This window comes from Maylandia zebra, linkage group LG20 (assembly GCF_041146795.1).
Source record: "Maylandia zebra isolate NMK-2024a linkage group LG20, Mzebra_GT3a, whole genome shotgun sequence".
Classification (NCBI taxonomy): Eukaryota; Metazoa; Chordata; class Actinopteri; order Cichliformes; family Cichlidae; genus Maylandia; species Maylandia zebra.
The window spans coordinates 37,234,075-37,259,537 of NC_135186.1; the positions used below are offsets into that span (position 1 = coordinate 37,234,075).

Here is a 25,463-nt window from a genome sequence, read left to right on the forward strand (position 1 = left end):
CATAAGCTGAAAACTGCTTGTTTTGCTGATGTACAGTTGTTGACTTGGATATTTGTGAGTGGTTGAACGTTTGATTCATTGATTCTCGACACTCCTCCCTTCTAGATGTAGAAGGGAGGAGTCTTTTTATTAAGTAACTTAAGTTATTAAGTTCTAAAGTTGTTTCTAATCCTACTTGATGTTGAGTAAAAGGAGTTTTTCTGAAGATCAACCACACATAAAATGTATGATGTATGCACCACAATCTTCTCTGTGCTTTTAAAAAGATTTTGTTTTGACTGCTAATATGACAGATACATGAATTCTTCACAAATATGCAAAAAGCTTGGCCAGCTTTATGACTGGACGCTACTCTGACTCACTGCATCATCTTTTTTTGGCTTGGCTTTTAACCCAGACTAGAAATATTAATTTTATTTGATTTTTATTGTCTTTTCGATGTTCATGTTCAGCTCTGAGTCTGGAGAGTCTGGTCAGGGATTTTGAGTGTGGAGTAGATTTGGTCCTGGTCTCTGGTGGCTCCATTAAGGTTCTGGTAGTTTGAGGCTTTACATGTAGAAACTGGACTAAAGTCCTTAAAGTGCACTTTCTAAAAAACAGAAAAATATTCATTATTAATTATACAATCTGAATCTTTTCTAGAACATTTACACAGAGGCTGAAAGCAGCTTCATTTCATCCATTTAGAGAATTGTGGCAGCAACACTGAAGATGATCTGCAGTTAAGGACAGCAGATGATCTCTGGCATCCTACGTACTCGAGACACGGAGGACACAACTTCATCGGTGTTACTACAGGAGGCGTTGCTGGGAGAGACACGGGCCTTGTTAAGAAAACTCAGTGCACTATGGGTGAGTTTGTTTGAGTCTGTCGCCTGAAAAGAGAGAAAAGAAGCCAATGAACAGAAGTCACTGTAGGAGAAATCTGCTCTCTTTCTAGTCCCTGTCAGGACTCTTGCTGCAGCATTTTGGATCAGCTGAAGGCTTTTCAGGGAGTTTTTAGGACATCCTGATAATAATGAATTACAGTCGTCCAGCCTGGAAGTAATAAATGCAGAAGCCGAGAACAGCAGTGTGCTGTGTGAGAAACATGGATGAAAGTCTGCACCAGTGTCCAGAGCCTCCCACTACCACCACCAGCAGCCAGCAGCGGCCCAGTTGTAGGTGTTGTAGGTGCACTACAACCAGTCACGCAAGCCGCCCACCCAGGCTCCACACCCCCAGACCCCCATCAACTCTGGAGGTGAGAGACACGCACCCCAAAGCAGACGACCATGCACAGGGATAGGGCAGTGGGCCTGCAGGAAGGACCCCAGGACTGCACTACGCAGGGGGCAGATCAAGTAAAATAGAAGTGAAGAGAGCGAAGCCGGAAAGAGCCGGCAGGATCAGCCCACTCTCGCTCCTCTCCATGTCCAACTGCTCCACATATCCAGGGCCACTTCCACCCCACCCACAGCCAAGAGCCAACACATGACAGAGAAAAAAACAGCCCCCTGCATGACTGCCAAGGTATCCACCCCCAACTTAGCAAACCACCCCTCATACATACACCAAGGGCGACACCCAGGACCAACCCACTCCTCTGACAACCACTGTGGGCCAGACACCCCAAGTATGATACTGAGTGAATATCATCCATAGACCTTTCTTTTAACAAAAAAATATTTAATTGGATAAATAATTATACATTATATACAGTGGGGCAAAAAAGTATTTAGTCAGCCACCGATTGTGCAAGTTCCCCCACTTAAAATGATGACAGAGGTCAGTAATTTGCACCAGAGGTACACTTCAACTGTGAGAGACAGAATGTGAAAGAAAAATCCATGAATCCACATGGTAGGATTTGTAAAGAATTTATTGGTAAATCAGGGTGGAAAATAAGTATTTGGTCACCTCAAACAAGGAAAATCTCTGGCTCTCACAGACCTGTAACATCTTCTGTAAGAAGCTTTTCTGTCCCCCACTCGTTACCTGTATGAATGGCACCTGTTTGAACTCATCATCTGTATAAAAGACACCTGTCCACAGCCTCAAACAGTCAGACTCCAAACTCCGCCATGGCCAAGACCAAAGAGCTTTCGAAGGACACCAGGAAAAGTATTGTAGACCTGCACCAGACTGGGAAGAGTGAATCTACAATAGGCAAGCAGCTTGGTGTGAAAAAATCAACTGTGGGAGCAATCATCAGAAAATGGAAGACATACAAGACCACTGATAATCTCCCTCGATCTGGGGCTGCACGCAAGATCTCATCCCGTGGGGTCAAAAATGATCATGAGAACGGTGAGCAAAGATCCCAGAACCACACGGGGGGACCTGGTGAATGACCTGCAGAGAGCAGGGACCAAAGTAACAAAGGTCACCATCAGTAACACACTACAACGGCAGGGAATCAAATCCCGCAGTGCCAGACGTGTTCCGCTGCTGAAGCCAGTGCATGTCCAGGCCCGTCTGAAGTTTGCCAGAGAGCACATGGATGATACAGCAGAGGATTGGGAGAATGTCATGTGGTCAGATGAAACCAAAGTAGAACTTTTTGGTATAAACTCAACTCGTCGTGTTTGGAGGAAGAAGAATACTGAGTTGCATCCCAAGAACACCATACCTACTGTGAAGCATGGGGGTGGAAACATCATGCTATGGGGCTGTTTTTCTGCCAAGGGGACAGGACGACTGATCCGTGTTAAGGACAGAATGAATGGGGCCATGTATCGTGAGATTTTGAGCCAAAACCTCCTTCCATCAGTGAGAACTTTGAAGATGAAACCAGGCTGGGTCTTCCAACATGACAATGATCCAAAACACACCGCCCGGGCAACGAAGGAGTGGCTCCGTAAGAAGCATTTGAAAGTCCTGGAGTGGCCTAGCCAGTCTCCAGACCTCAACCCCATAGAAAATCTGTGGCGGGAGTTGAAAGTCCGTGTTGCTCGGCGACAGCCCCAAAACATCACTGCTCTCGAGAGGATCTGCATGGAGGAATGGGCCAAAATACCAGCTACTGTGTGTGCAAACCTGGTAAAGACCTATAGTAAACATTTGACCTCTGTTATTGCCAACAAAGGTTATGTTACAAACTATTGAGTTGTATTTTTGTTATTGACCAAATACTTATTTTCCACCCTGATTTACCAATAAATTCTTTACAAATCCTACCATGTGGATTCATGGATTTTTTTTTCACATTCTGTCTCTCACAGTTGAAGTGTACCTCTGGTGCAAATTACTGACCTCTGTCATCATTTTAGGTGGGGGAACTTGCACAATCGGTGGCTGACTAAATACTTTTTTGCCCCACTGTATACAGACACCATGTAGATGTAAAGGAACGTTGGAGATTGGCCTATAATTAGCTAAGACTGCTGGGTCTAGAGATGCTTTTTGAGTAAAGGTTTAACTACAGCCAGCTTGAAGGCCTGTGGTACATAGCTGATTATTAGAGATAGGTTGATCATATTTAAGATTGAAGCATTAATTAATGGCAGGACTTCTTTGAGCAGTTTTGTAGGAATGGGGTCTAAAAGACACGTTGATGGTTTGGAGGAAGTAATTATTGAAGTTAACTCAGAAAGATCAATTGGAGAAAAAGAGTCTAACTTAACATCAATGGTACTAAGAGTAGCTGTAGATAATATTACATCTGTGGGATGATTATTGGTAATTTTTTCTTTAATGATTGAAATTTTATTTGTGAAGAAATTCGTGACGTTAAAACTTTTCTTGTTTTGACTTTTCTTCACTGGACTCTTGAACAGTTTAAAAGATTCAAAGTTCCCCAAACTCACCTCTGTGACATCAGCATACTGTGTTTCCACAGGAACATCTGAAAAAAGCACAAAGGTGAGTTTAAACTATTACAGGTGAAAGGTCAGGTGCAACTGGTCCCTGCAAATAAATCCTGATGTCTTGAAATGTTCATCTGTTCACAAAAACAGTGAGCAGCAGCATTTCGGACAGTCATCAAGAGGACAAACCACATATGTGCCAGAAAAGCTTGAAAATGAAAACACTTCAAGAATCCTGGTTGTTTAAATGCTTGAAGTTGCTGCTGGTGCTGCCAGTGTGGGATTATTCAATTCTATAACTTAACCTGAATTCAGTTTGGACCTTCAACAAGTAACTGTCAGACTCAGGGTCCCTGACAGTTATGAGCAGTTATGGACGTGTATTTCTGGTGTTGCTGTCTCTCGTCTTCCTGGTTTCTGGGTTTGTGTGTGTGGGGTGGTGAGGGGGTGGGGGGTGGCACTGGCCACACCTTAGGACCTCACACACCTGCTGCTGATCAGGCTCGTCGGGGGAGCTACTTGAGAGAATGATGGAGCTCCCACCGGTGCAGGATTGTTGCATGAGACTCCACGTTAGTGTTGTTAGTGTCAAGTGCAGCGAGTGCATGCCTGCAGTATTTTAGTCTCCTGACAGCTGCCTCTAATGCTTCCTGCAGGAAGAGCGTGGAAAGCCAGAGAGCAGCGAGCACGGGGAGTGCAGACACATGGGGGTGGAGAGCACGAGGCACGGACTTATTGAGGAGGAAGACACAACATGGGAGTCAGGGGAATCCACGGGATTATTTATGTGAATATTTACTGCACTGTAAATAAGTCCAGCATTTGGGTCCTCCTTTCCCCACATCCCCACGGTCGGCCAGCGCTAACCGTGACGGAAACACACTGCATTTTCAAATCTTCTATGGGAAAATATTCTGAATACAAAAAATGTGTGTTTCCAAAACGTTATTTAACTGTAAAGAGACGCCAACGACTGAAATGTTCATTACTGTGAGAAATGGAAAGTGTCATCCGTGCTCCTGTTGTCTCACCTTTTCGTTTAGAGGATCGTTTCTTGTAGAATATCAGCACAGACACTGAGACCAGGATGATGGTGACCGTCAGAGTCAGGCCCACATACAGCCCATGCTGGTTCTGTCCAGTTAATGATGGGATGACTGGTGAAAAAGATCAGAGAGCTTTAGCTGTGGTTAGATACGTGAACAAAAATAAATAAAATAAATAAAAATCTAGACAGAAGCCCCAGAGGAGAAAATAAAGGAAAAAAATGTGAACAACTTCATTTTCTTAATTTTCTTCACAAAGACTGTGAAAGTGATAAATTAAATATTTGTGTTATTTATCTTTTATATACAGATGCCTGAAACACTAACAACTGCAATGATCAATAAAAACATTATTTAGCTACCAGAGACGTTAAAGTGGACCTATTCTGCTCATACAGCTTCCATGTATTTTTATTCTTGGTCTGTACTACAGTAACTTTGAGTTTTTACAGTTGAGCCTCGTGTGTTGGAGCAGCCCATCAGATCATTCTCTGTCTGAAACAAGCTGTTTCATCACTTCTCAGCTTTACGTCTTCTTTTGAGGCTGATCCTCAAAAACAGGAGATTTGAAAGCAGGTAGACGGGGCTTCTGTGACCACAGCAAAGTCTCCATAAGGCTTCTCCACTTTATTTTACATTGTACAGAGTAGAAAAACTCCAAAAGGTTGATTCTGTTCATCTGCATGTAACTTTTTCAGTGGGAGAAACAGTCTAACACTCAGAGCAGTCTGCAGCCTGAGCTGTTGGCTCACAGGGATCACTGTACAGACACTGAGCTCATTATTAGAAACTTTGCTCGTGTTCAACATGAACATCCACCACTGGAACAGCAGATATATGACAGGAAATAAGGAACAGCTGAACAGCTCCACTCTGACAACATTTGATTAATGTCAGTAAAAACTCACCGTCTGTGACAGTGACCTCAAACTCTCTGGATGAACCACCCAGGTAACATCTGTACCGTCCTGAGTCAGACTTGGTCAGCTGTGTGATGCTCACATACAGAACTCCTGGATCTGTATGTGAAGCATATCCAATGTTGTATCTGCCTCTCTGAGCTTTGACATCATCTGTTTGAACAAGAGTGTTGTTTCCTCCACACTCTCCCCTGCAGAAGAACGCTCTGTTTCCAGGTTGTTTAAAGGAACATCCGACTGTGAGAGAGCTTCCAGTTTCTTTATCAAAGTGTTTCAGCTGATCATCGTTTCCATCCAGCAGTGCTGTTAAAGAGACAAACAATCAATAGTTACTATCAGTGCTGCAGAAGCCACTGATGCTGCTTCATAATCTGCACATTATTAGATTTTAATAGATTAGATTACAGTCTTATTTATTACTGAATTATCAGCTTTAAGCACAGTGAGAAAAAAAATCCTTATTTGCGACCGATTTATTCCTTCAAAATATTTCAATACCAAAGTTTTCCAGATTTGAGATTTTTATAAAGAACAAACTTCAGCTTCTTTAAACCGTCAGCAGCTGTCAGTGAAACTCAAACTTTGCTTCAGGAACAGAAACTAAACATTTCCACAGCTGAAACAGAAACTCACCTTCAGCAACAACGATCGCAAACGGTGTGAATGAAGCTGATGATGAAGATCCACCCAAAACACAGCTGTACTGTCCAGAGTCAGACTCAGTCAGCTTTGAGATGCTCACAGATAAAACATAAACTGATTTTATTTCATATTTAATGCTGTATCTGCCTGTTTGAGCTCTGACATCAGTTGTATTAATGAGAATGTTTTCTCCTTCACATTCTTCTCTGCAGAACATCTTCCATGTTCCAGATGATTGAAAAACAAGAGGAACTGTAATATTTCCTCCAATGACTCCATAGTAAACAAACTGAGCATCGGTGACTTCAGGGTTTCCCTCCTGCAGAGCTGTTGGAAACATGAACCATCAACAGTTACTGTTTGTACTTCCTGTAAGAAGCTGCAGTCTGATCACAGCATTCACACACAGACACACTGAGAGCAGAGCTGACTCTTGGGCAAAGGCCATGTCAGCAGCCGCCTCAAGCGCCACCTGCTGTAACGGGCTCTGCTGCAAGTTTAAGAACAAAACAAACAAACAAACAAACAAAATGAGAGCATCAGTGAGCAGAGAGAGGTGGAGTTATTTTATCAGCTGTTGCTAAACCATAATCTAAGGTACCAAACAGCTGGACTGTGAAAAAGGTTTTTATTAGAATATTAGTGTCTACAATGGAGGGGAACTTTGTACATTTTGTAAAAAAGATTTAAAATATGATATTTTATAATTAAAGTGACAAAATATTTTAAATGACCAGTCTATTAAGACCGGAGTTCAATACAAATCAATTTTATTTATAGGCTCAGGGAGGGGCGGGGCCATCTGCTGTGATTGGTTGGGGTGAGAGAAGGAAGACAGGATAAAGACATGCTGTGGAAGAGAGACAGAGGTTAATAACAGATATGATTCAGTGCAGAGAGGTCTGTTAACACATAGTGAGTGAGAAAGGTGACTGGAAAGGAAAAACTCAATGCATCATGGGAATCCCCGGCAGCCTACGTCTATTGCAGCATAACTAAGGGAGGATTCAGGGTCACCTGGTCCAGCCCTAACTATATGCTTTAGCAAAAAGGAAAGTTTGAAGCCTAATCTTGAAAGTAGAGATAGTGTCTGTCTCCTGAATCCAAACTGGAAGCTGGTTCCACAGAAGAGGGGCCTGAAAACTGAAGGCTCTGCCTCCCATTCTACTTTTAAATACTCTAGGAACAACAAGTAGGCCTGCAGAGCAAGAGCGAAGTGCTCTAATAGGCTGATATGGTACTACAAGGTCATTAAGATAAGATGGGGCCTGATTATTTAAGACCTTGTATGTGAGGAGCAGGATTTTGAATTGTGGATTTAACAGGAAGCCAAAACAGGAGAAATCTGCTCTCTCTTTCTAGTCCCTGTCAGGACTCTTGCTGCAGCATTTTGGATTAGCTGAAGGCTTTTCAGGGAGTTTTTTGGACATCCTGATAATAATGAATTACAGTCGTCCAGCCTGGAAGGAATAAATGCATGAACTAGTTTTTCAGCATCACTCTGAGACAGGATATTTCTAATTTTAGAGATGTTGCGCAAATGGAAGAAAGCAGTCTTACATATTTGTTTAATATGTGCATTGAAGGACATGTCCTGGTCAAAAATGACTCCAAGGTTCCTCACAGCGTTACTGGAGGCCAAGGTAATGACATCCAGAGTAAGAATCTGGTTAGATACCATATTTCTAAGATTTTCAGGGCCGAGTACAATAACCTCAGTTTGATCTGAACTAAGAAGCAGAAAGTTAGCGGCCATCCAGGTCTTTATGTCTTTAAGACATTCCTGCAGTTTAACTCATTGGTGTGTGTTATCTGGCTTCATGGACAGATAGAGCTGGTGTCATCTGCATATGTCTGCTATGTCTTCTAATGATGCTGCCTAAGGGAAGCATGTATAATGTAAACAGAATTGGTCCTAGCACTGAACCCTGTGGAACTCCATAATTAACCTCAGTGTGTGAAGAGGACTCTCCATTTACATGCACAAACTGGAGTTTGTGCATAGATATGATACAAACCACTGCAGTGCAGTACCTGTAATACCTACAGCATGTTCTAATCGCTCTAATAGGATATTATGGTCAACAGTATCGAACGCTGCACTGAGGTCTAGCAGGACAAGCACAGAGATGAGTCCACTGTCAGAGGCCATAAGAAGATCATTTGTAACCTTCACTAAAGCTGTTTCTGTGCTGGGCTCTGAAACACACTCACACCACCTGGCATTCACAGGCAGGCTACCATCCAAGTCCTATCCAAGCCCAACCCTGCTTAGTTTTTGAGATCAGACAAGATCGGACATGCTCAGGGTGGTATGGCCATAAGCTGCTTATCTCCCAGTTCCCTTACTGGGCTGGTTTCAGTCATTATGCAAATGTACTGTTTATAAGATTGGGGAATCCTGCAGTCAGCTGAGACCGAAGAAGTCACCTGGATGAGTGACGAAATGTTTCTCCCACTGAAAACTCTACATCCAGATGAACAGAATCAGCTGTTTGGGATTTCCTTACCCGGATGATTGAGCATACATCAAGATATTTATTCACTAAATTAATTGGTAGGTTAATCACTGATTATGTTTTAATGCTACGCCTATTTGCCATCAGTTGCATCCCTAAAATAAAGAAAGCTTTAACAATCAGTGAAAAAGAAGCAGAACGATAACCACAGTGGCACAGAATGAGCTTTGTGTCCCAGCAGTTAACAAGAAGGGAAAAGCTGCCCATTAAAGCAACTCACAGCTGACTGAGATGACCATGTGTAACAATAAGAAAAGTAAGAAACATAAGTGCCATAAAAATATGACAATATACTCACAAATGAAGAAGAAGTAGATCAAACTGTGAAGGGTGTTCATAACGAGGCTCTGGTGGTTTACTGTATCATTGGAGCTCTGTTAAAAATCTCTTGCTTTGACTCCTCTCTCTTTCCACTCCTCTGAACACATACGTGGTGGGAGGGACTATGAAGGACCCAAGAAGAGGATGTGAAGAAACAAACTGACGATGTAGAAACAGAAATGAGTCAGAGGTTTATGCATCTGGGCTTGAGGTTCACTGCTCATTCATGTACACTTTGCAATTACACTGTTATTGAAAGTGGATCGAAGGGTGTAAACTTCTGCAGTGACAACTTAAAGAGTGATCATGGGCCCAGCTTGTTCTGCTGTGCAGCACTGGTGTCATGTATAACCAATGCAAAAGCTACTGGAGAAGGTACCAAGGCCAGTATTCATAAAGCTGCCTGTAGTTAAACCAGCTCTCAAGGTTGAAAATCTTACAAAACTCTTAAAATTATCATGTTTTCCATGAATTTCAATTTAAAGTTTAGCCTCAATTCTGTAAAAAGTGGATTCTTGTCGATATTTGCACTTTGCACAATAAAGTTAATCAATCATTTTAGATTTCTAGAATCAATCAGAACTAATTTAATCATCAAGACTAATTGAATTGTTAACGCAGTCATATCAGTATTTATGGTTCTTAATGTTAAGTCTTTTATGTCTTTATGCATCCAGGTAAGTAAGACCCAAAAGGCTGCATTTGATTTGCAGTACCTGGCTCCTACTTATCCATTTAATTCCTGTGGTAATGGTGTAAGGTTTCATACAGCTGTATTTTGACTTTATTTTTCTCAGATAAGTAATGTAATATGTCATATTAACCTAACTTCAGATCAGCTAAAGAAAGTGAGCGTTGTCAGTTTGCAGTCAGGTGTCAGAGGACTGATGTTTTCTCATGGACTATTTCATTTAAAATACAGGAGAAAAGGGAGGGTGGGGGTAACACCAGCAGCTGCATATGAATATCAGCATGTGAAACTGATTCATGGTTAGAACAAAGAGGAACGAAGCTTATTTTTCGCAGCAATGTTCTCATTTATGTTGTGGTTGTTCTTCTGAATTGTAACTTCTCTAGCAGAGGTTGCTGGCATTCATTGAATTTCCAGAATGTTACTTCCTTCATTTTTATTAGGTTTGTAACTTTTTATTTTCTTACATCTTTGAAACTGTTGGCTGTTTTTGAAAGCTACCAAACATTATATCAAGTGTGCAGAAAAATACAACTCCACACAAACAACAAAAACAGAAAGTAAATGCACAAATAACGTGTATCAGACCATAAGATTTTAATTTGTTCAGTGCTGCAGCACACACAGTTTTCAGGTGTTTGTTGTGTTGTCTCTGACATCAGGGCTTTGACTTCTACACCTCCTCCACCTCCTCCCTCTTCTGAAGGAGCAGCTGCTAACTCCACTGAGAAGCCCATGAAACTGGGGAGGCTACCCGAAGCCGGCCGGACATCGTCGCCCCTAGTGTCCTCTACATCCCACCCCTCAAACCCCTCTCATTTCCAGGTTGAGGTAACGTTTCACCTGAAACACCAACAGTTCTCCTCTTGAGGCTCTCCGAGACCATAGCCAGCTGAAAACTTCATCGACCAGAACTTAGCTGGTCTACTCCACGTCCAACTAAGCCTACCCCATTCAGTTCCAGACACAGCATGTCCATCAGGGACCACCAGGAGGAGATCCAGTTTCTTTTTTTCTCCACTTCCTCTCCTCTCATTCTGTGCTATCCCTGGCTCTGTTGGCATGACTCCCATATCTCCTTGTCATTGTGTCAGATCTTGGGCCGGGGTCTCCAGTGTCTACATTGTTGCCTCTTTCCTAAGACCAGAATGGATTCCACAGAAGCTCCTCTTCCAGAGCCCATTGGCTGGACAAGATCCCTCAGGTCTATCACGATCTCTCCAAAGTCTTCAGTAAGAAGCGACCGTCTACCTTACCCCCGCATCATTCCTACGACATGGAAATCAAGCTCTTCCCTGGAGCAGCGTGCATCAGCTTCCGCTCACCTCAGGTGCTGCAAGTGTTTCTTCACTTTGTTCATTCTCTCATCTGTGATCAGTGCACGGGATGTTACTAAAGTAGCTGCGTTCCTCTTGCAACCCATTGTTAACCTTTGCCGCATGTGGCTCTAGCCAGCACGCTACACGGGCGTGCCAATTTATCAAAAACCATCCATGCGTTTTCCCCAGATCGTGACATTTATGTGCAATGAATAGAACTCGATTTTGTTTACTTAAAAACAATGATTTGTAATGAGTGACTTGATTAAAACTTAAGGAGCATTTTCACTGTTTAACATACAAACATGACAACACAAACCAGACTGGACCTTCCCTGATGGCCTCTGCATTGTGCTGGGATGTCTTCAACTCTCTGAACTCTTTATATTGAAACCCTGTGGAGGTGTCAGGTGGAATTAAAATATATTAAAGTTCCTTTAATAACCAATGAGAGAGAAAAGAAAAAAAAAACTTGTTTTCTCTATAATAATAATGGATTGCATTTATATAGCGCTTTTCAGGGCCCTCAAAGCGCTTTACATCTCCACTATTCATTCACACACTGGTGGAGGAAGCTACAGGTGTAGCCACAGCTGCCCTGGGGCAGACTGACAGAGGCGAGGCTGCCATATCACGCCATCGGCCCCTCTGGCCAACACCAGTAGGGTGAAGTGTCTTGCCCAAGGACACAACGACTAAGACTGTCCGAGCTGGGGCTCGAACCGGCAACCTTCCGATTACAAGACAAACACCCAACTCTTGAGCCACGATCGCCCGGTGTTTACAGTTTTTTCTGAATGCTTAAACCCTAACTATGATTCCTGTAGCACAATCTCTAAAACTATTCAGACTTATAGCAAAACCACTCACTGAGTTTGCAAAACTAAAAGCACAAAAACTGCTTTGCACTCAGTTTGCAATTTTGTAACACACACTTTGCAAAACTGTAGGCACAATTCACTGCACAACACTCAATTACCAAATTTCCAACACACTCCTAGCAAAAGTATACACATGTATGGCTATGATTAACACTAATTTGCCAACTGTCTGGCACACTTTCACATGTGAAAACTTTTTTAGATAATTAGTTCACTTTGCAATCAGCCTAAGCACTATAATCCAGGTAAGCTGTGTGTGCGGAGTACAATGGAGGGAGCAGGAAGAGTGAGAAGTAGAGGAGGCCGAGGAAGAGGACGTGGAGGTGAAGAAGTAGGATGAAGAGGACGACAAGGACAAGGAGGAGCAAGAGGAAGACGAGGAGGGGGGAGAGGAAGATGAGGAGGGGGGAGAGGAAGATGAGGAGGGGGGAGAGGAAGGGTAAGAAGAGTAAGAAATAGAAATGCTGATGACATCAGAGCTACAATAGTGGACCATGTAATCAACCGTTGGGTTGGGTTTACAGTTTCATAAAAATCATATTCTAGTTCACAGCGTGCTTACAGTCCTGGTTTCCTCCAACAGGAACAATATGTGTTTGCTGCTTCTATCCACCAGTCTGTGACCAATGCAGATGGAAACCCAACAGCTGGGTTGACAGTAAATTGATCTTTTTGTTCAAATATTAAGTCACCCAAAAACCTATATGTTTTGGGCACAACCTGACAACCGTCTCATTGGACCGTGGGAGAGCACATGAATGTCACAGAAAGACCCCAGCTGACCAAGACCCTTGAACCTGGAGACTTTAATCTGGGCAGCAGTGCCTGACATTACCTCACCGCCCCGACGTCAGGCTCTAATCTTGTGTTTGTGTTTTACTCCAGGGCAGCTGCCGTGACACCGTCACCTGGAGGAGTTTTAGTTTAGAACTCCTGTTATCAGATACATGGATATAAAGTCTTTACTTTTTATGTGTCTTTATGCAATACACGTGGATTCTGTCAACTCAGTATTAATATTCAAGTCAAGCCAGCTTCATTTGAACAGCACATTTTAAAAATAATTACTCCATTACTAAAATAATCAATAGCTGCAGCCCTACAGCTGTCCCCACCTGAGGAACTGGCGCGGGTGCAGGCCGGGCCCCGGTCGCTCTCACCCCGGGAACAGGGATGGGTGAGGGAGCAGGTTCAGGAGAAGCCCCAGGAACTGGAGGATAGACTGTGCTGGGGTGAAGCTGCAGAACAGGAGGGCCAATCTGAGCCATACTTGGGAGTGATAACTGCTATTAACAGCCATTGGATAGAGTGATAACCATGGTGGGTCTAGTCAGTATAATCAGCAGTAAATGAGTGTGTGGGTGAAGAAATGCTGCACACAGTGCTGTTTGATTCAAGAACCCAAAGCAAAACTCAAAAAGTGTCTCAGGGAGGGGAACCAGCCAGATGTTGTCAGTGTCACTGGTGGAAATCCAGCTGCACTAACCCTCCAGTACATGAGACCTGCCACACAAACAGGCCTACAGAAAGACAGGGTGGAGTGATTCAGCACACAGTACACAGGCGGCTGCTGGCTGCAGACAGGCTCATTACATACAGACACGTTCTCTTCACACCGATGCAAATAAAAGAAATTATATGACAGATTTTACAGATGTATTTAGCAGTCAGTCAGCACTTTGAGGTTTTTGATTCCATAATAGTTGTTGTGAAATCAGAGTAAGAACAGTGGGCTGGACCTGTCTGGGAACTTTGTATCAAACTGAGAAAGAGCTCCATCGTCACACATTAGTCTGAAGGTAACAATGTTGAGAAATGCGAGAGCTTGTAGAATATTTCGAATGAGTTTGATTTGTTCCTTCATCCTGTTGATTTATAAAATTCATAACATGTGTGCTTAAACAACATTAAACTGTAGGTCTCCTGTCATGATCAGTTCAGTTATAATCATACTGAAATACCATTGAAACGTTTTTTTACCATGAAACATGAACCTGGGACAGTCGCCTACAAACACCAAGCAGGTAGTTCTCTGATTACATCAAACAGGAAACAGGCCGTCTGCTTTTAGGGAAAGAAAATCCGAGCGCACAAACAACAGGAGGCGTTCATTTCTAGAGGCAGTCGTAACTTAAACACTTTTCAGTGTATCTGTATTTTTAGCATGATTCAGATAACCTGGTCACAATTTGCTGGCTCCTAATTATGGCCAGTTCAATAAGTTGAGACAAATTGTTCAAGATTAGACAGTCCATCAAAGTAACCATCACAGTGAGGTCTCCTTTCAGGGGGAAAGAATAAAGTCTTTAACAGAATGAAGCCAGGCAGCAATAGGAAGATGATTCCCTTTATTGCCTCATTCAGAGTGTGTAACAGTGGGTGTGGTTCTGGAACAAACATCAGGTACATCAACCGTGGAACATAATGCGAACACTGACGAGGATAAACCCTCAGCCTTACACTGGAATTCAGCAACACTTCAAATGTTTCCAAAAACACAAGTTGCTCTCTCTCAGTCTCCGGTAGGTCACAAATATCAGATTACAGCTGATTTATTTATTTAATTTGTTTAATATTAAACTTTACTCTGTCAAAAGATTTTTTTCTGTGTCTCAGGAGGATCAGTTGGCTGAGTGTGACAGTAACATTCCTGCATTCCTGGAACTGGAATATTGAGCTAACTGGAATAATGTTGGGATGTCTCATGACTCGTGCGTCACCTTGTGGTTCAAAGTGGTATTGCATGAGGCTGTCATGTAATACCACTTTGAACCACAAGGTGATTGAAATGTTTGATATAATATCAGAACTGTTGTTCTTTCATATTCTGTTCATAGATGTATTTAAATGTGCAAAGATTTGAAACTGTTAAACAAACTGTGAGAAGAAAGAAAGTCTGACTCTTTTCTAACATTTGACCCAAACTGTTTTTCTAAATGATCCCAAACTAAAGTTCTTCAGATACAGAAAGAGAAATGATTTCATGATGAATGATGATCATTGTTGGAGGTTTTGGTCACTGTGCTGAATTTAACAGAGTCAAGTGTCATCATTGTATTTCCTGCAGCACTTTGCACATAATACTATAAATATAAGGAGGAAGCCTGAGGCCCTGCAGCAGACTGATAGAGGGATGCAGAGGGGAGGAGTGTAGAGGTGCTGTGGTGTTTGGAGGAGGGACTCCTTCAGTCAGAGAAGTGAGGCGTCACAAGTTCCTGGTTTCCAGTGAAGAAGAAGAGAGGCAGCAGTGAACCATCAGAGCCTCATCATGAAAGTCCGTCACACTCTGATCTGCTGCTTCTTCCTTTGTGAGTACATTCACTTGTTCTTTCTGTCACTCTCCTTCTTCAACATGTTTCTGTTGTTAAACATGATGATCAGAGTCAGCTATGAGTCACTTTCATGGACGCTTCTTCCATTCAAACTGCTTTTATTCATGATTTCATGGATGTGTTTGTGGCCAGTATGGACAGAAGAAACCATCACAGTGAGACATTCATGGACATGTTGCTGCTCACTTTGGCTTTAGGATTCGTCCTTTCAAAGATGGTTTCTTACAAGTGTTTGTTACGTCCTCAAAATAACCTGTAATATCAAAGTACAAACTCCACCTGATACTTTCAGTTATTATTTGAAAATACAAACTTGTTGATCAAGTCAATGAATTTTTCTTTGAAAGACAAAAACACATTTTGTTGCTTTTACTGTTACATGTTCATGTTTCTTCACTGTGACTATTCACAGTTCACTCCCACAGTGCATATAGATTTGACAAAATGACATCACTTCCTGCAGACAAATATAAACCTGTGAGTGAAATCTGTCAGCATCTTCAAACCCAGAGTTGTGTGAAAAGTTATTTCCTAATTTTCCTGTTTGTCCTGTTGGAGCTGAACAGAAATACGACTGCACAGAGTTTAAATGCTGGAATGAACTGAAATCATTCACATAAAGTAACTGACTCACATCAGCTGCTGAGTTTGGCTTCAGAGCTTTAAAATAGAGTCATAAATTACTCAATAACATGTCGTTCATTGCAAGTATTTGTTACGTCCTCAAAGAAAACGAAGTGTCTTGCCCAAGGACACAACGACCGAGACTGTCCAAGCCGGGGCTCGAACCGGCAACCTTCAGGTTACAAGGTGAACTCCCAACTCCTGAGCCACGATCACCCTCAGTAAAACAAAGTTACAACAAATAAAAACTTCATCACTGGTTTTGTTGTTGCTTCATGAACTTTGACACCAGCAGTACATTTAAACTAAATGATGACATCACTTCCTGTGGATGAAACACATGAAAAACTTGCATGTTGAGCTGTTGCTTCAATCTCTCAACATATAATTACTACAAGTACCACACAGAGGAGTTATGAGTCATTTACATGTTTTGTTTATCTTCATCTTTTATTGTCATTTTATTCATGTGTTTGTGACCCGTGGTAGGTACCTATTTAAAATAGGACAGAGCCGTAGGCGCACAGTCAGTTTAAAAGATTTTTAATACAAAATAAAAGAAACAGTGTAACAGCGGCACCTAAAAACAATTAAAAACTTTACCTTATTAGAAACTATAAAACTGTACGATTGCCATGAGCCAGGACAAGCGCTGCGGGGAACCGTTTAAAAACAAATCGACATAGCACACAGGTTAAAAGTGGACGGCAACTCACACATGACCCCAAATGGGTAAAACACTGTAGAAAAAGGCAAATCTTCGGTGCCGTCTTCACTCGGGCCCACCGCTGTGCATGCAAAAGCGGGGAGACAAAAAAAGGATTTGTTTTCCCTGCAGCGCCTTCACCGTCTGCGACAATATATATATATATAAAAAAGGAGTTAAAATACTAAAAGGATCAATATCTGTGGTGCCTACTGATACAGAAGAAAACAAAACCATCGACAGCCGCAACAGTCAGTCTGTCGACTTACACCGGTTTAAAACAAATTAAACACACTGAGGTATCGGGTCCTTTACCCGCAGCCAGAAATCCACCTGGCAAAGCAGCAGCTCGGTACTCTGTAAATAAAAGGCAGGAGATCACTTAGCTGGACAGTAAAACACAGGAATATTCCTCAACTGAATTGGTTTTGTTACCTGTCCACAAGTTCGTGTCACACCCTAATAAATGTGGGTCAGTGGCGATGAAGTCCACTATACCGTTCTCACGGGAGCAATGTTTCCCACCTACAAGGGTGCAAATAACTGTAAACCTCTGCCAACAGCCAGAGCTCAAGTGGTACATTTTTGTGTAACCTACCGTTCTAACAGAAGTTTAGGGGAAGGCCCATATCAGACTTTCATAGTTAAGAAACACCAACTTGCCCAACTCGGACCAAGCACTCGCAGTTTCAGGTTTGCAGAGGAATACCCAATTGCCCACACCTGCGCTTATAAAAGGAGTAAAGACCAGCTCCGCCCACCAGGGGCGGTCCCGAGTCTCCAGGTCTCACCTGTCACACATAGGAAACATGTTCAGATATATTTTGAGTCATGTCGACTGGAAGAAGATTTTCCACCACTTTAGACAACAAAATGTATTTGACATGAATCATTGTTGTTATTCAGACTTTAGTCTCAGTGTGTCTGTGTGTGAATGTTGTGATCAGACTGCAGCTTCTTACAGGAAGTACAAACAGTAACTGTTGATGGTTCATGTTTCCAACAGCTCTGCAGGAGGGAAACCCTGAAGTCACCGATGCTCAGATTCTTCACTATGGAGTCATTGGAGGAGATTTTAAAGCTGGATTCTCCTTTAATTCTCCAGGAACATGGAAGATGTTCTGCAGAGAAGAATGTGAAGGAGAAAACATTCTCATTAACACAACTGATGTCAGAGCTCAAACAGGCAGATACAGCATTGAATATGAATGGACTGGTTCTCATGTTTTATCTGTGAGCATCTCAAAGCTGACTGAGTCTGACTCTGGACAGTACAGCTGTGGTTTGGCTGGATCTTCATCATCAGCTTCACTCACACAGTTTGTGATCGTTGTTGCTGAAGGTGAGTTTCTGTTTCAGCTGTGGAAATGTTTAGTTTCTGTTCCTGAAGCAAAGTTTGAGTTTCACTGACAGCTGCTGACGGTTTAAAGAAGCTGAAGTTTGTTCTTCTGTCAACTGTTGGTTACATTTGGACTCCTCTAAGTAACCGATGAACTGCAGCTGGGACACGAGTGTGTGTGAATATTAGTGAGTGTGTCAGCTGATAATGATGTGAATGAAATGTTGATGTCAGAAACAGACGCTGATGAATGAAAGAAGATTTTCTGATGTAACTTTGATTTTCTTTGATGAGTTTTTGCTTCTGTGTCGTCGGTTTGATCTTTCCAAGAGTTCCCCTCACAGCAAAATGGATTCTTCCTCAATGAATGTGTGAAAATCACATTCACAACACAAACGTCCATCCAGACTTTAAATGTACTTAAAACCATGAAGGGTTCACAGTTTAGAGTCTATACTTGTCATAAAAGCTGGTTTTCATGAATCCAATCAGTCTGATGATGAAGCCGTTTAAATCTCACTTAGTCCAACAGTTCCTCTGTCAGACTGGTTGAACTGGGCAGCTCCCAGTGTAACTGTGGATCAAACTGGAGTTACTCTGATCAGACTGCATCATCTTCAGCACTGATAGTAACTATTGATCGTTTGTCTCTTTAACAGCACTGCTGGATGGAAACGATGATCAGCTGAAACACTTTGATAAAGAAACTGGAAGCTCTCTCACAGTCGGATGTTCCTTTAATCAACCTGGAAACACAAAGTTGTTCTGCAGGGGAAAATGTGGACAAGGCGACGGTCTTGTTCAAACAAATGATGTCAAAGCTCAGAGCGGCAGATACAACATTGGATATGATTCAGGAGTTCTGTATGTGAGCATCACACAGCTGACCAAGTCTGACTCAGGACGGTACAGATGTTACCTGAGTGGATCTTCCAGCAGTTCATTCAGAGACTTTCAGGTCACTGTCACAGACGGTGAGTTTTTACTGACATTAATCAAATGTTGTCAGAGTGGAGCTGTTCAGCTGTTCCTTATTTCCTGTCATATATCTGCTGTTCCAGTGGTGGATGTTCATGTTGAACACGAGCAAAGTTTCTAATAATGAGCTCAGTGTCTGTACAGTGATCCCTGTGAGCCAACAGCTCAGGCTGCTCTCAGCACTCAGTTTATCTCAACATAGAAACAGAATTATTTAGAAACAAGATTATTTAGAATGTGAAATGTATGTAAAGTTACTGTGATGGAGAGCAGGAATCAGAGTGTGGAGCTGGAAATGAACAGGTGACCATTAATGTCCCTAAATGTCTTTATTGTTTCCAAGAACCTGATATTTCAACATACATTCATATTTTATTTCATTGTTAAACTATTTTAGTGCATTTTTTTAATCTAACACTAAATTTGCCAAACTGGTTTTTTCTCAGTCAGTGGATCCATTTAAGGCTCGTTTGATTTCTCAGCTGATTTTTGAATCTTTGTGTTTTTCTTCTTCACAGCTCCAAACATTTATAAGTCAAACTTTCCTCTCTGCTCTTGTTCAGCAGCTGGACCATCAGCCACGACTACAGGAAGCTGCACACCTTCATTAACTTTGACTGGAAGCACTGAGCAGCCTGAAAGAGCAGCATCTGCAGGTACATCCATCTATGAGTCTGAGAGTAGAAACACTGACAGATTCTTTATAACCTGAGTGAAAACTGGTTTAATTATTATCATAATTACTCCTTAATGTGTCCTGTTATATGCTTTTCATTTAGTTTGACAAGTGACATTAGCAAACAATCTAAGGTGAATATGTTCTTTAGAAGCTGTAAAATGCTAAAATAACACTAACTCTATTTCATATTATTTCAGTCTGTAGGAGATGAGTTCTTACTGTACAGCTCTATATACTGTGCGCATGTCTTCAGCTTGTTGTTCTTCTCAATCAGCTGCAGATGTGCTGCTGGTTGTGGGTCTGACTCTGGCTCTCATCATCATCCTGTTATCAGTGTCTGTGCTGATATTCTGCAAGAAAAGATCCTCTAAACCAAAGGGTGAGACAGCAGGAAGCACACAGACAGACACACTCATCGCTCAGTTTGTATTTAATTCTTTGTGAATTAAAGCTTTGAAAAGACAAACACAACAACACAACCTCGACCCAGAAAAATCACTGAACAAAAACCACCTTAAGATCTGAATTCAGGTTAAGAGAGTGAACTGCTGCTCAGTTTAAACTTCCAGTTACACCTGGAAGTGATGTAATAGTTACTGTTACAGCAGCAGGTGCTAACATTAAACTGACTGTGATTTACAGACAGCAAAGCAAATTAAAAACAAACCAGAAACAATCTTTTTATTACACAAATGAAAATTTAAAGTTTCACATTAATCATTGATAAATAGCCCAAAGCAGACGAGTCACGTGTGGCTAATGTTACAGTTAATTTATACTTAAAATACTATTCTGCCTTGATTAAATCTGCTGTGTGGCTCCTGCTGATGTTTTGGTCGAAAACTACTTAAAAATGACTTTTTAAAAACTGAAGGTTTCTGACCGGCTTCAGCACGTTGGAGGAGATGTGGTGGAAACCATCACGAGAATTTATATCCAAAGCCTGGCAGAAATGTTGTCTGAATCACTCTCTGAATAAAGTCTTCAGTGTCTTTGGTGAAGGTCATCACAGATGGAGATCTGTCAGCACTAAATCATCAAAAATATTCTCTCTGATGTGTTTTCAGATCCTCCTGTGGAAACCGAGCAGGCTGCTGTCACAGAGGTGAGTTTGATCAACTTTACTCACAGCGTCACAGTTTTGGTGAAATTAGTAAGTAGAATTTTATTAGTTCAGCAGGTTTAAAGATAAATATCACACAGTGCTGATAGCAGCATGCTAGAACATAAAAACATGACCTCAGAGACCTGCTGCAGACGTGTGGATGGAAACGTTCACTGAGTACAGTCATACTGTGACACAATGGGACTTAACTTTGTAATATTTCTTAAGTGATAAAAAAGGGTTTAACAACAGTCACCTTAATGGTTTCTGATAGATTTAGTACATGTGTCAAAGGGACTTTCCGTTACTTTACACACAAATTTGTCAGGAGCACAAACTGGGACTATTTTTTCTTCAGGTTGGAGAAAGTTATCAGTGATCCACCTACTGTACACAGGCTCTGCAGCTCAGAAACATTTTGGGGTTTGAGAGACATGCAGCTGAACATCATGTGTGTTAAAGTGCTCAGAATGTGCTGAAACAGTAAAGACCCCAAACAGAAGCCTGTGGAAGACAACAGGCAGAGGAGAATACTGAAATTAGAAGCCGCCACCTGGCACACAATGCACCCGACCCCTATGGCGCCTCCTGCGGGTGGTGGGCCTGCGGGAGGATGGGCCCATGTCTCCTCTTCGGGCTGTGCCCGGCCGGGCCCCATGGACTAAGGCCCGGCCACCAGACGCTCGCCCTCAGGCACCCTCCCCGGGCCAGGCTCCAGGACAGGGCCCCGGTAACCCTATCCCGGGAAGGGTAAACGGTTCCCTCGATGTTCTTTTCATAACAAAACATAAACAGGAAAATTACACACAAGTGAGGGGTTCATTTTTCATTCTTAAATAAATAACATCAGTCACACAGTGCTCACATTATTTATCACCTGTGATGCCCGGTGACAAACAGATGCCTGAACACACCGGCCCTTTAATGAACTGTTCTATTACAAGAGCGGGGCTCAGGCCCCACTCACTCAGGGCTGACGACGCACCTGCTCGTCTCGTCCTTCGAGTCGGTTTGTGTTAACAATCCTAAACATTATTGAAAATGTGGCAGCTGATCAACAGTTTCATCTCTGCGCGTTCTCTTTTTCAGGAGGGAGACGACTCGAGCAAACTCACCTACTCTGAGGTGAATTTTTCCAAGAGGACTTTTGGCTCTCCCAACGGAGCCTCGAGTGGTAACACTGGTGAAGTTATCTACTCTGCACCTCGGGTCCATGTGAGCTCTGATGTCAGAGATGATTCGCTGTACTCGAGTGTAGCTTAGCTTCAAGCTGCTGCTGCCACGTTTCTCTGTGAAGGGACCAGAGGAAGCTCTCAGTGTAAATAATCTGATTCACACCAAAATCTGTTTGAATGGGATTTTATTTTAATGTAACAACAGGACGGTGACAGCGTGTGATTGGTCAGATGCTGTGATGTCATAGCTTTGTAAATTATGGTCACTGAGGGATTTTGGTGTTTTGAAGTTGAGCACAGGTCCAATCAGTGATCCTGTGGCAGTAAAGTGACTCAGTGAAGATGCAGGGAAATCTGTCAGACAGCTGTCTGCACAGTTCTTAAGTTTACTGAAAATATTTTCAGGATCAGAGCTTTTCCTCTCCTTCAGTCACTCGAGGAGTTAAAAAACTTTCTTCCTGTCATGTACCATGTACACACACAGTTCTTTGCTAAATCTAAAGTCTTGAAATAATTCTTTAAAAAAAGAAAAACTTCTTGTCTTTCACAACTTCAGAGTCACACGAGTGAAGAAAATGGGGAAGTGTTCAGACTGCATGCTCAGCTTGGTGTCAGTTTAGCAAGATCAGCTTCCTTGATTAGCTTCTGCAAAGTGTCAGGCCACTGTTTAAAACTGATGCTTTAATGTTTAACAGGACAATGTTTTACTGAAATAAACTTTCATAATGTAGAAAATCTTTAGCTTATTAAATCAAACAGTGGTGGAAGTGAGTGCAGAGCAAAGCTGCATTACCTCCAACAAGCAGATAGGTGCTTGTTGGCTGTACCTGGATCAGCTCTGGATCTCTCCAAGTTATTGAACTCACTTCCACTGGACCTACGATCTGTGACACTGTTGGACCTGCCTGTGCATGCTATCTGTTTACCTTGTTTGAATTCTTGTATCTTACTCTGTGCTGTAAAGAGCTTTGTGACTTTTGTTCTTGTAAAGCGCTGTATTAATAAACCTTAATTACAATAATGAGAGCAACCACATCGACTCTACAGACACTGAATGTAATATTTACCACCTCACTTGTTAGCAGAGATATTTTCTCTTTGTTCAGTGTGAGAATAAAAGCTTTTTTCTATTTGATATCAGCACAGAAAATGAGTTTGTTTGTATTCAGTCACTGCTGTTGAGCAACAAGTGTCTTTCACATGTTTGTCTTCCTGTTCAGCTGTTTCTATGGCGACTAAATTTGCATGTTGTTATCAGAAGCTGTTCTGCACAGTTCTTAAGAAGTTAACTGTCAGTATTATCTGTATGATGTGGACCAGGCCTCTTCCTCTCCATCAGTCCTCTGAGCAGTCATGTCTTTCACAACCTCAGAGTCAGTCACGAAAAGAAAAAGAGGATTTTCAGACTGCTACCCATCAAATATAAACCTGCTGAGTGCTGCTAATTGATAGAATAGAAATGTATCAATCAGCACTCAGCAGGTTTTTTTCAGCACTTTAGCAAGTTTAAGATCTTCATTTCAGCTCACTGTGTAAAACTGATACCAAATAATGTTTAACAGTGGAAGCAACTCCACTCTGAACACACGCTCACTGCAGGTCTGAACTGACCTGCAGACACTGCACCCGTCCACGCCTCCTGCTCCACTCTTCTCTGACTGGGCGGCTGTGGCTCAGGCGGTAGAGCAGGTCATCTACTGATCGGAAGGTTGGTGCTTCGATTCCTGGCTTCAGGACAAGTTGTGTAAAGTGCTTTGAAGGCTCAGAAGAGTAGAAAAGTGCTATATTAGAACCAGTCCATTTCCCATGACTTTTATAAACAGGACCCCAAAATACCTCAACTCCTCCATTCAGAGCAGCAACTTGTTCTTCATCCAGAGAGAGCACACCAGCCTTTTCTGGCTGAGCAGCGGGGACTTGGACTCAGAGGTGCTTAGTCTCATCCCAGCTGCTTCACACTTGGCTACAAACTGCCCTGAAGTGTGAACTTCATGACTGCATGATGAGACCAAGAGACCACATCTTCTGCAAAAAGCAGAGTGATCCTGACGCCAAGAAGGTGGAAACTATCTGCCTACAAATTCTCTTCATTAAAGCTGTGAAAGAGTTGGTGACAAACAGCAGAGCCTGGAAATGCAAACCAAGCTCTCACTATAGTTGTACAGGGACTGAATGGTCCTTCACATAAGCTCCAGGAGATAACAAGATGGTTCAAGGTTACAAGTCCAGAATAAAAAACACACTTTTCCTCCATAATCTGAGCTTTAGCTTAGAGACGGACTCTTCTTGCCAGCATCCAGGTAAAGATCCACCCAGGGAGGCTGAGGAGTGTTGGAGCACATCCTCCATCCACAAAAAAGACTTCCAGACTGTGCTGCAGAGTCATGTACAACATCCTGAGCCTTGAGCAACTCCTCACTCTCTCCTTCCACAGAAAGTGTTGGTGGGATTGAGGAAATCCTCAAAGTATTCTTTTTACCATCTGATTATGTCCTTATTGTGGTCAGCAGCGCTCAATCACTGCTGCACGCAGCGTGAGCAGAAAGCTTCCCCTGAGGTTTCCTCTCAGGTCTGAGCAGGCACCATGTTCAGGGGCAGCAGGTCCGAGAAGCTCTGACACTGTGGAGTTTTTCAGGAAAATAACAATAATAATAATAATAATTGACAAACAAGATGGCGCCAGTGTGTACGGCAAGCCGTCTCTGGATCCGTCTTCCTGAGTGTTGTTTACTCTTTGCCTTCTTTCCGGATGTTACTGCTCTAATTGCCTTTGATCGACAAACTCTTTTAAATCTTCGACCCTTGAATCATCAAAACCCAGATCTATATTGGAACTTAGGGAATTTTTCCCAGTCTCGAACAGATACTCCAACAGACACATACACCACACAAGAAACGACATAGGAAACGGGGTAAATGGAGTGGTTTTCGCGCTCGTATTAAAGCCTATTTAAAAGCACATGGAGTGATTAATTACCGCTCCATCATAGACATCTTGCGGCCCTCCCAGTATACTTTCAGACTGTGTCGCCATCGATGGATTCGCTATGCTGGCCAGCAAGCCCACTCGCTCCTACCAGTTGAGTGCCCACCTGTATGGAGCTGGAAGCGGGTCTCTGGAGGAGGTGTGGATCACAGCAATCTTTGCCAGCTAGGACGTGCTCTGCTAAACACTAGGTCACTGGTGAACAAGTCCTTCATTGTAAACGACTTTTTTCTCGCGTCAAGGCTGGACGTCCTGTTTCTAACGGAGACCCGGATTCGCCCTGGTGAGTCCTCTTCCTTTTCGGAACTTCTTCCACTGGATTGTGCTTTCTTTAACTTTCCTAGGACCGCGGGCAGGGGTGGAGGGCTATCCTCAGTTTTTAGAAGTAAATTCCGAGTGCGGCAACTGCCTC

General features: G+C 42.5%; 1 protein-coding gene across 4 annotated transcripts; it reads left to right on the top strand.

Annotated features, from left to right (window-relative positions):
* Window positions 1-15,335: 15,335 nt before the first annotated feature.
* LOC106675490 (polymeric immunoglobulin receptor) lies at window positions 15,336-23,200 on the top strand. Of its 4 annotated transcripts, none has more exons than XM_076878602.1 (7): window positions 15,336-15,435; window positions 17,796-18,131; window positions 18,788-19,102; window positions 19,625-19,762; window positions 20,060-20,164; window positions 20,853-20,890; window positions 21,980-23,200. In XM_076878602.1, the coding sequence occupies exons 1-7, from the start codon at window positions 15,396-15,398 to the stop codon at window positions 22,151-22,153; spliced, it is 1,146 nt and encodes a 381-aa protein (XP_076734717.1). In that variant the 5' UTR covers window positions 15,336-15,395; the 3' UTR covers window positions 22,154-23,200. The 4 variants fall into 4 exon arrangements, with proteins under 4 accessions (XP_076734717.1, XP_076734718.1, XP_076734719.1 ...); XM_076878603.1 differs by having other exon boundaries at window positions 19,670-19,762; XM_076878604.1 differs by having other exon boundaries at window positions 19,673-19,762.
* Window positions 23,201-25,463: the final 2,263 nt, after the last annotated feature.

Bases quoted from the DNA above. Each gene is read 5' to 3' on its own strand.
- LOC106675490 (XM_076878602.1), top strand. From the start codon at position 15,396: ATGAAAGTCCGTCACACTCTGATCTGCTGCTTCTTCCTTT. The intron at 15,436-17,795 runs GTGAGTACATTC...TGTTTCCAACAG, and splicing joins GATCTGCTGCTTCTTCCTTT to CTCTGCAGGAGGGAAACCCT. The intron at 20,891-21,979 runs GTGAGTTTGATC...TCTCTTTTTCAG, and splicing joins AGCAGGCTGCTGTCACAGAG to GAGGGAGACGACTCGAGCAA.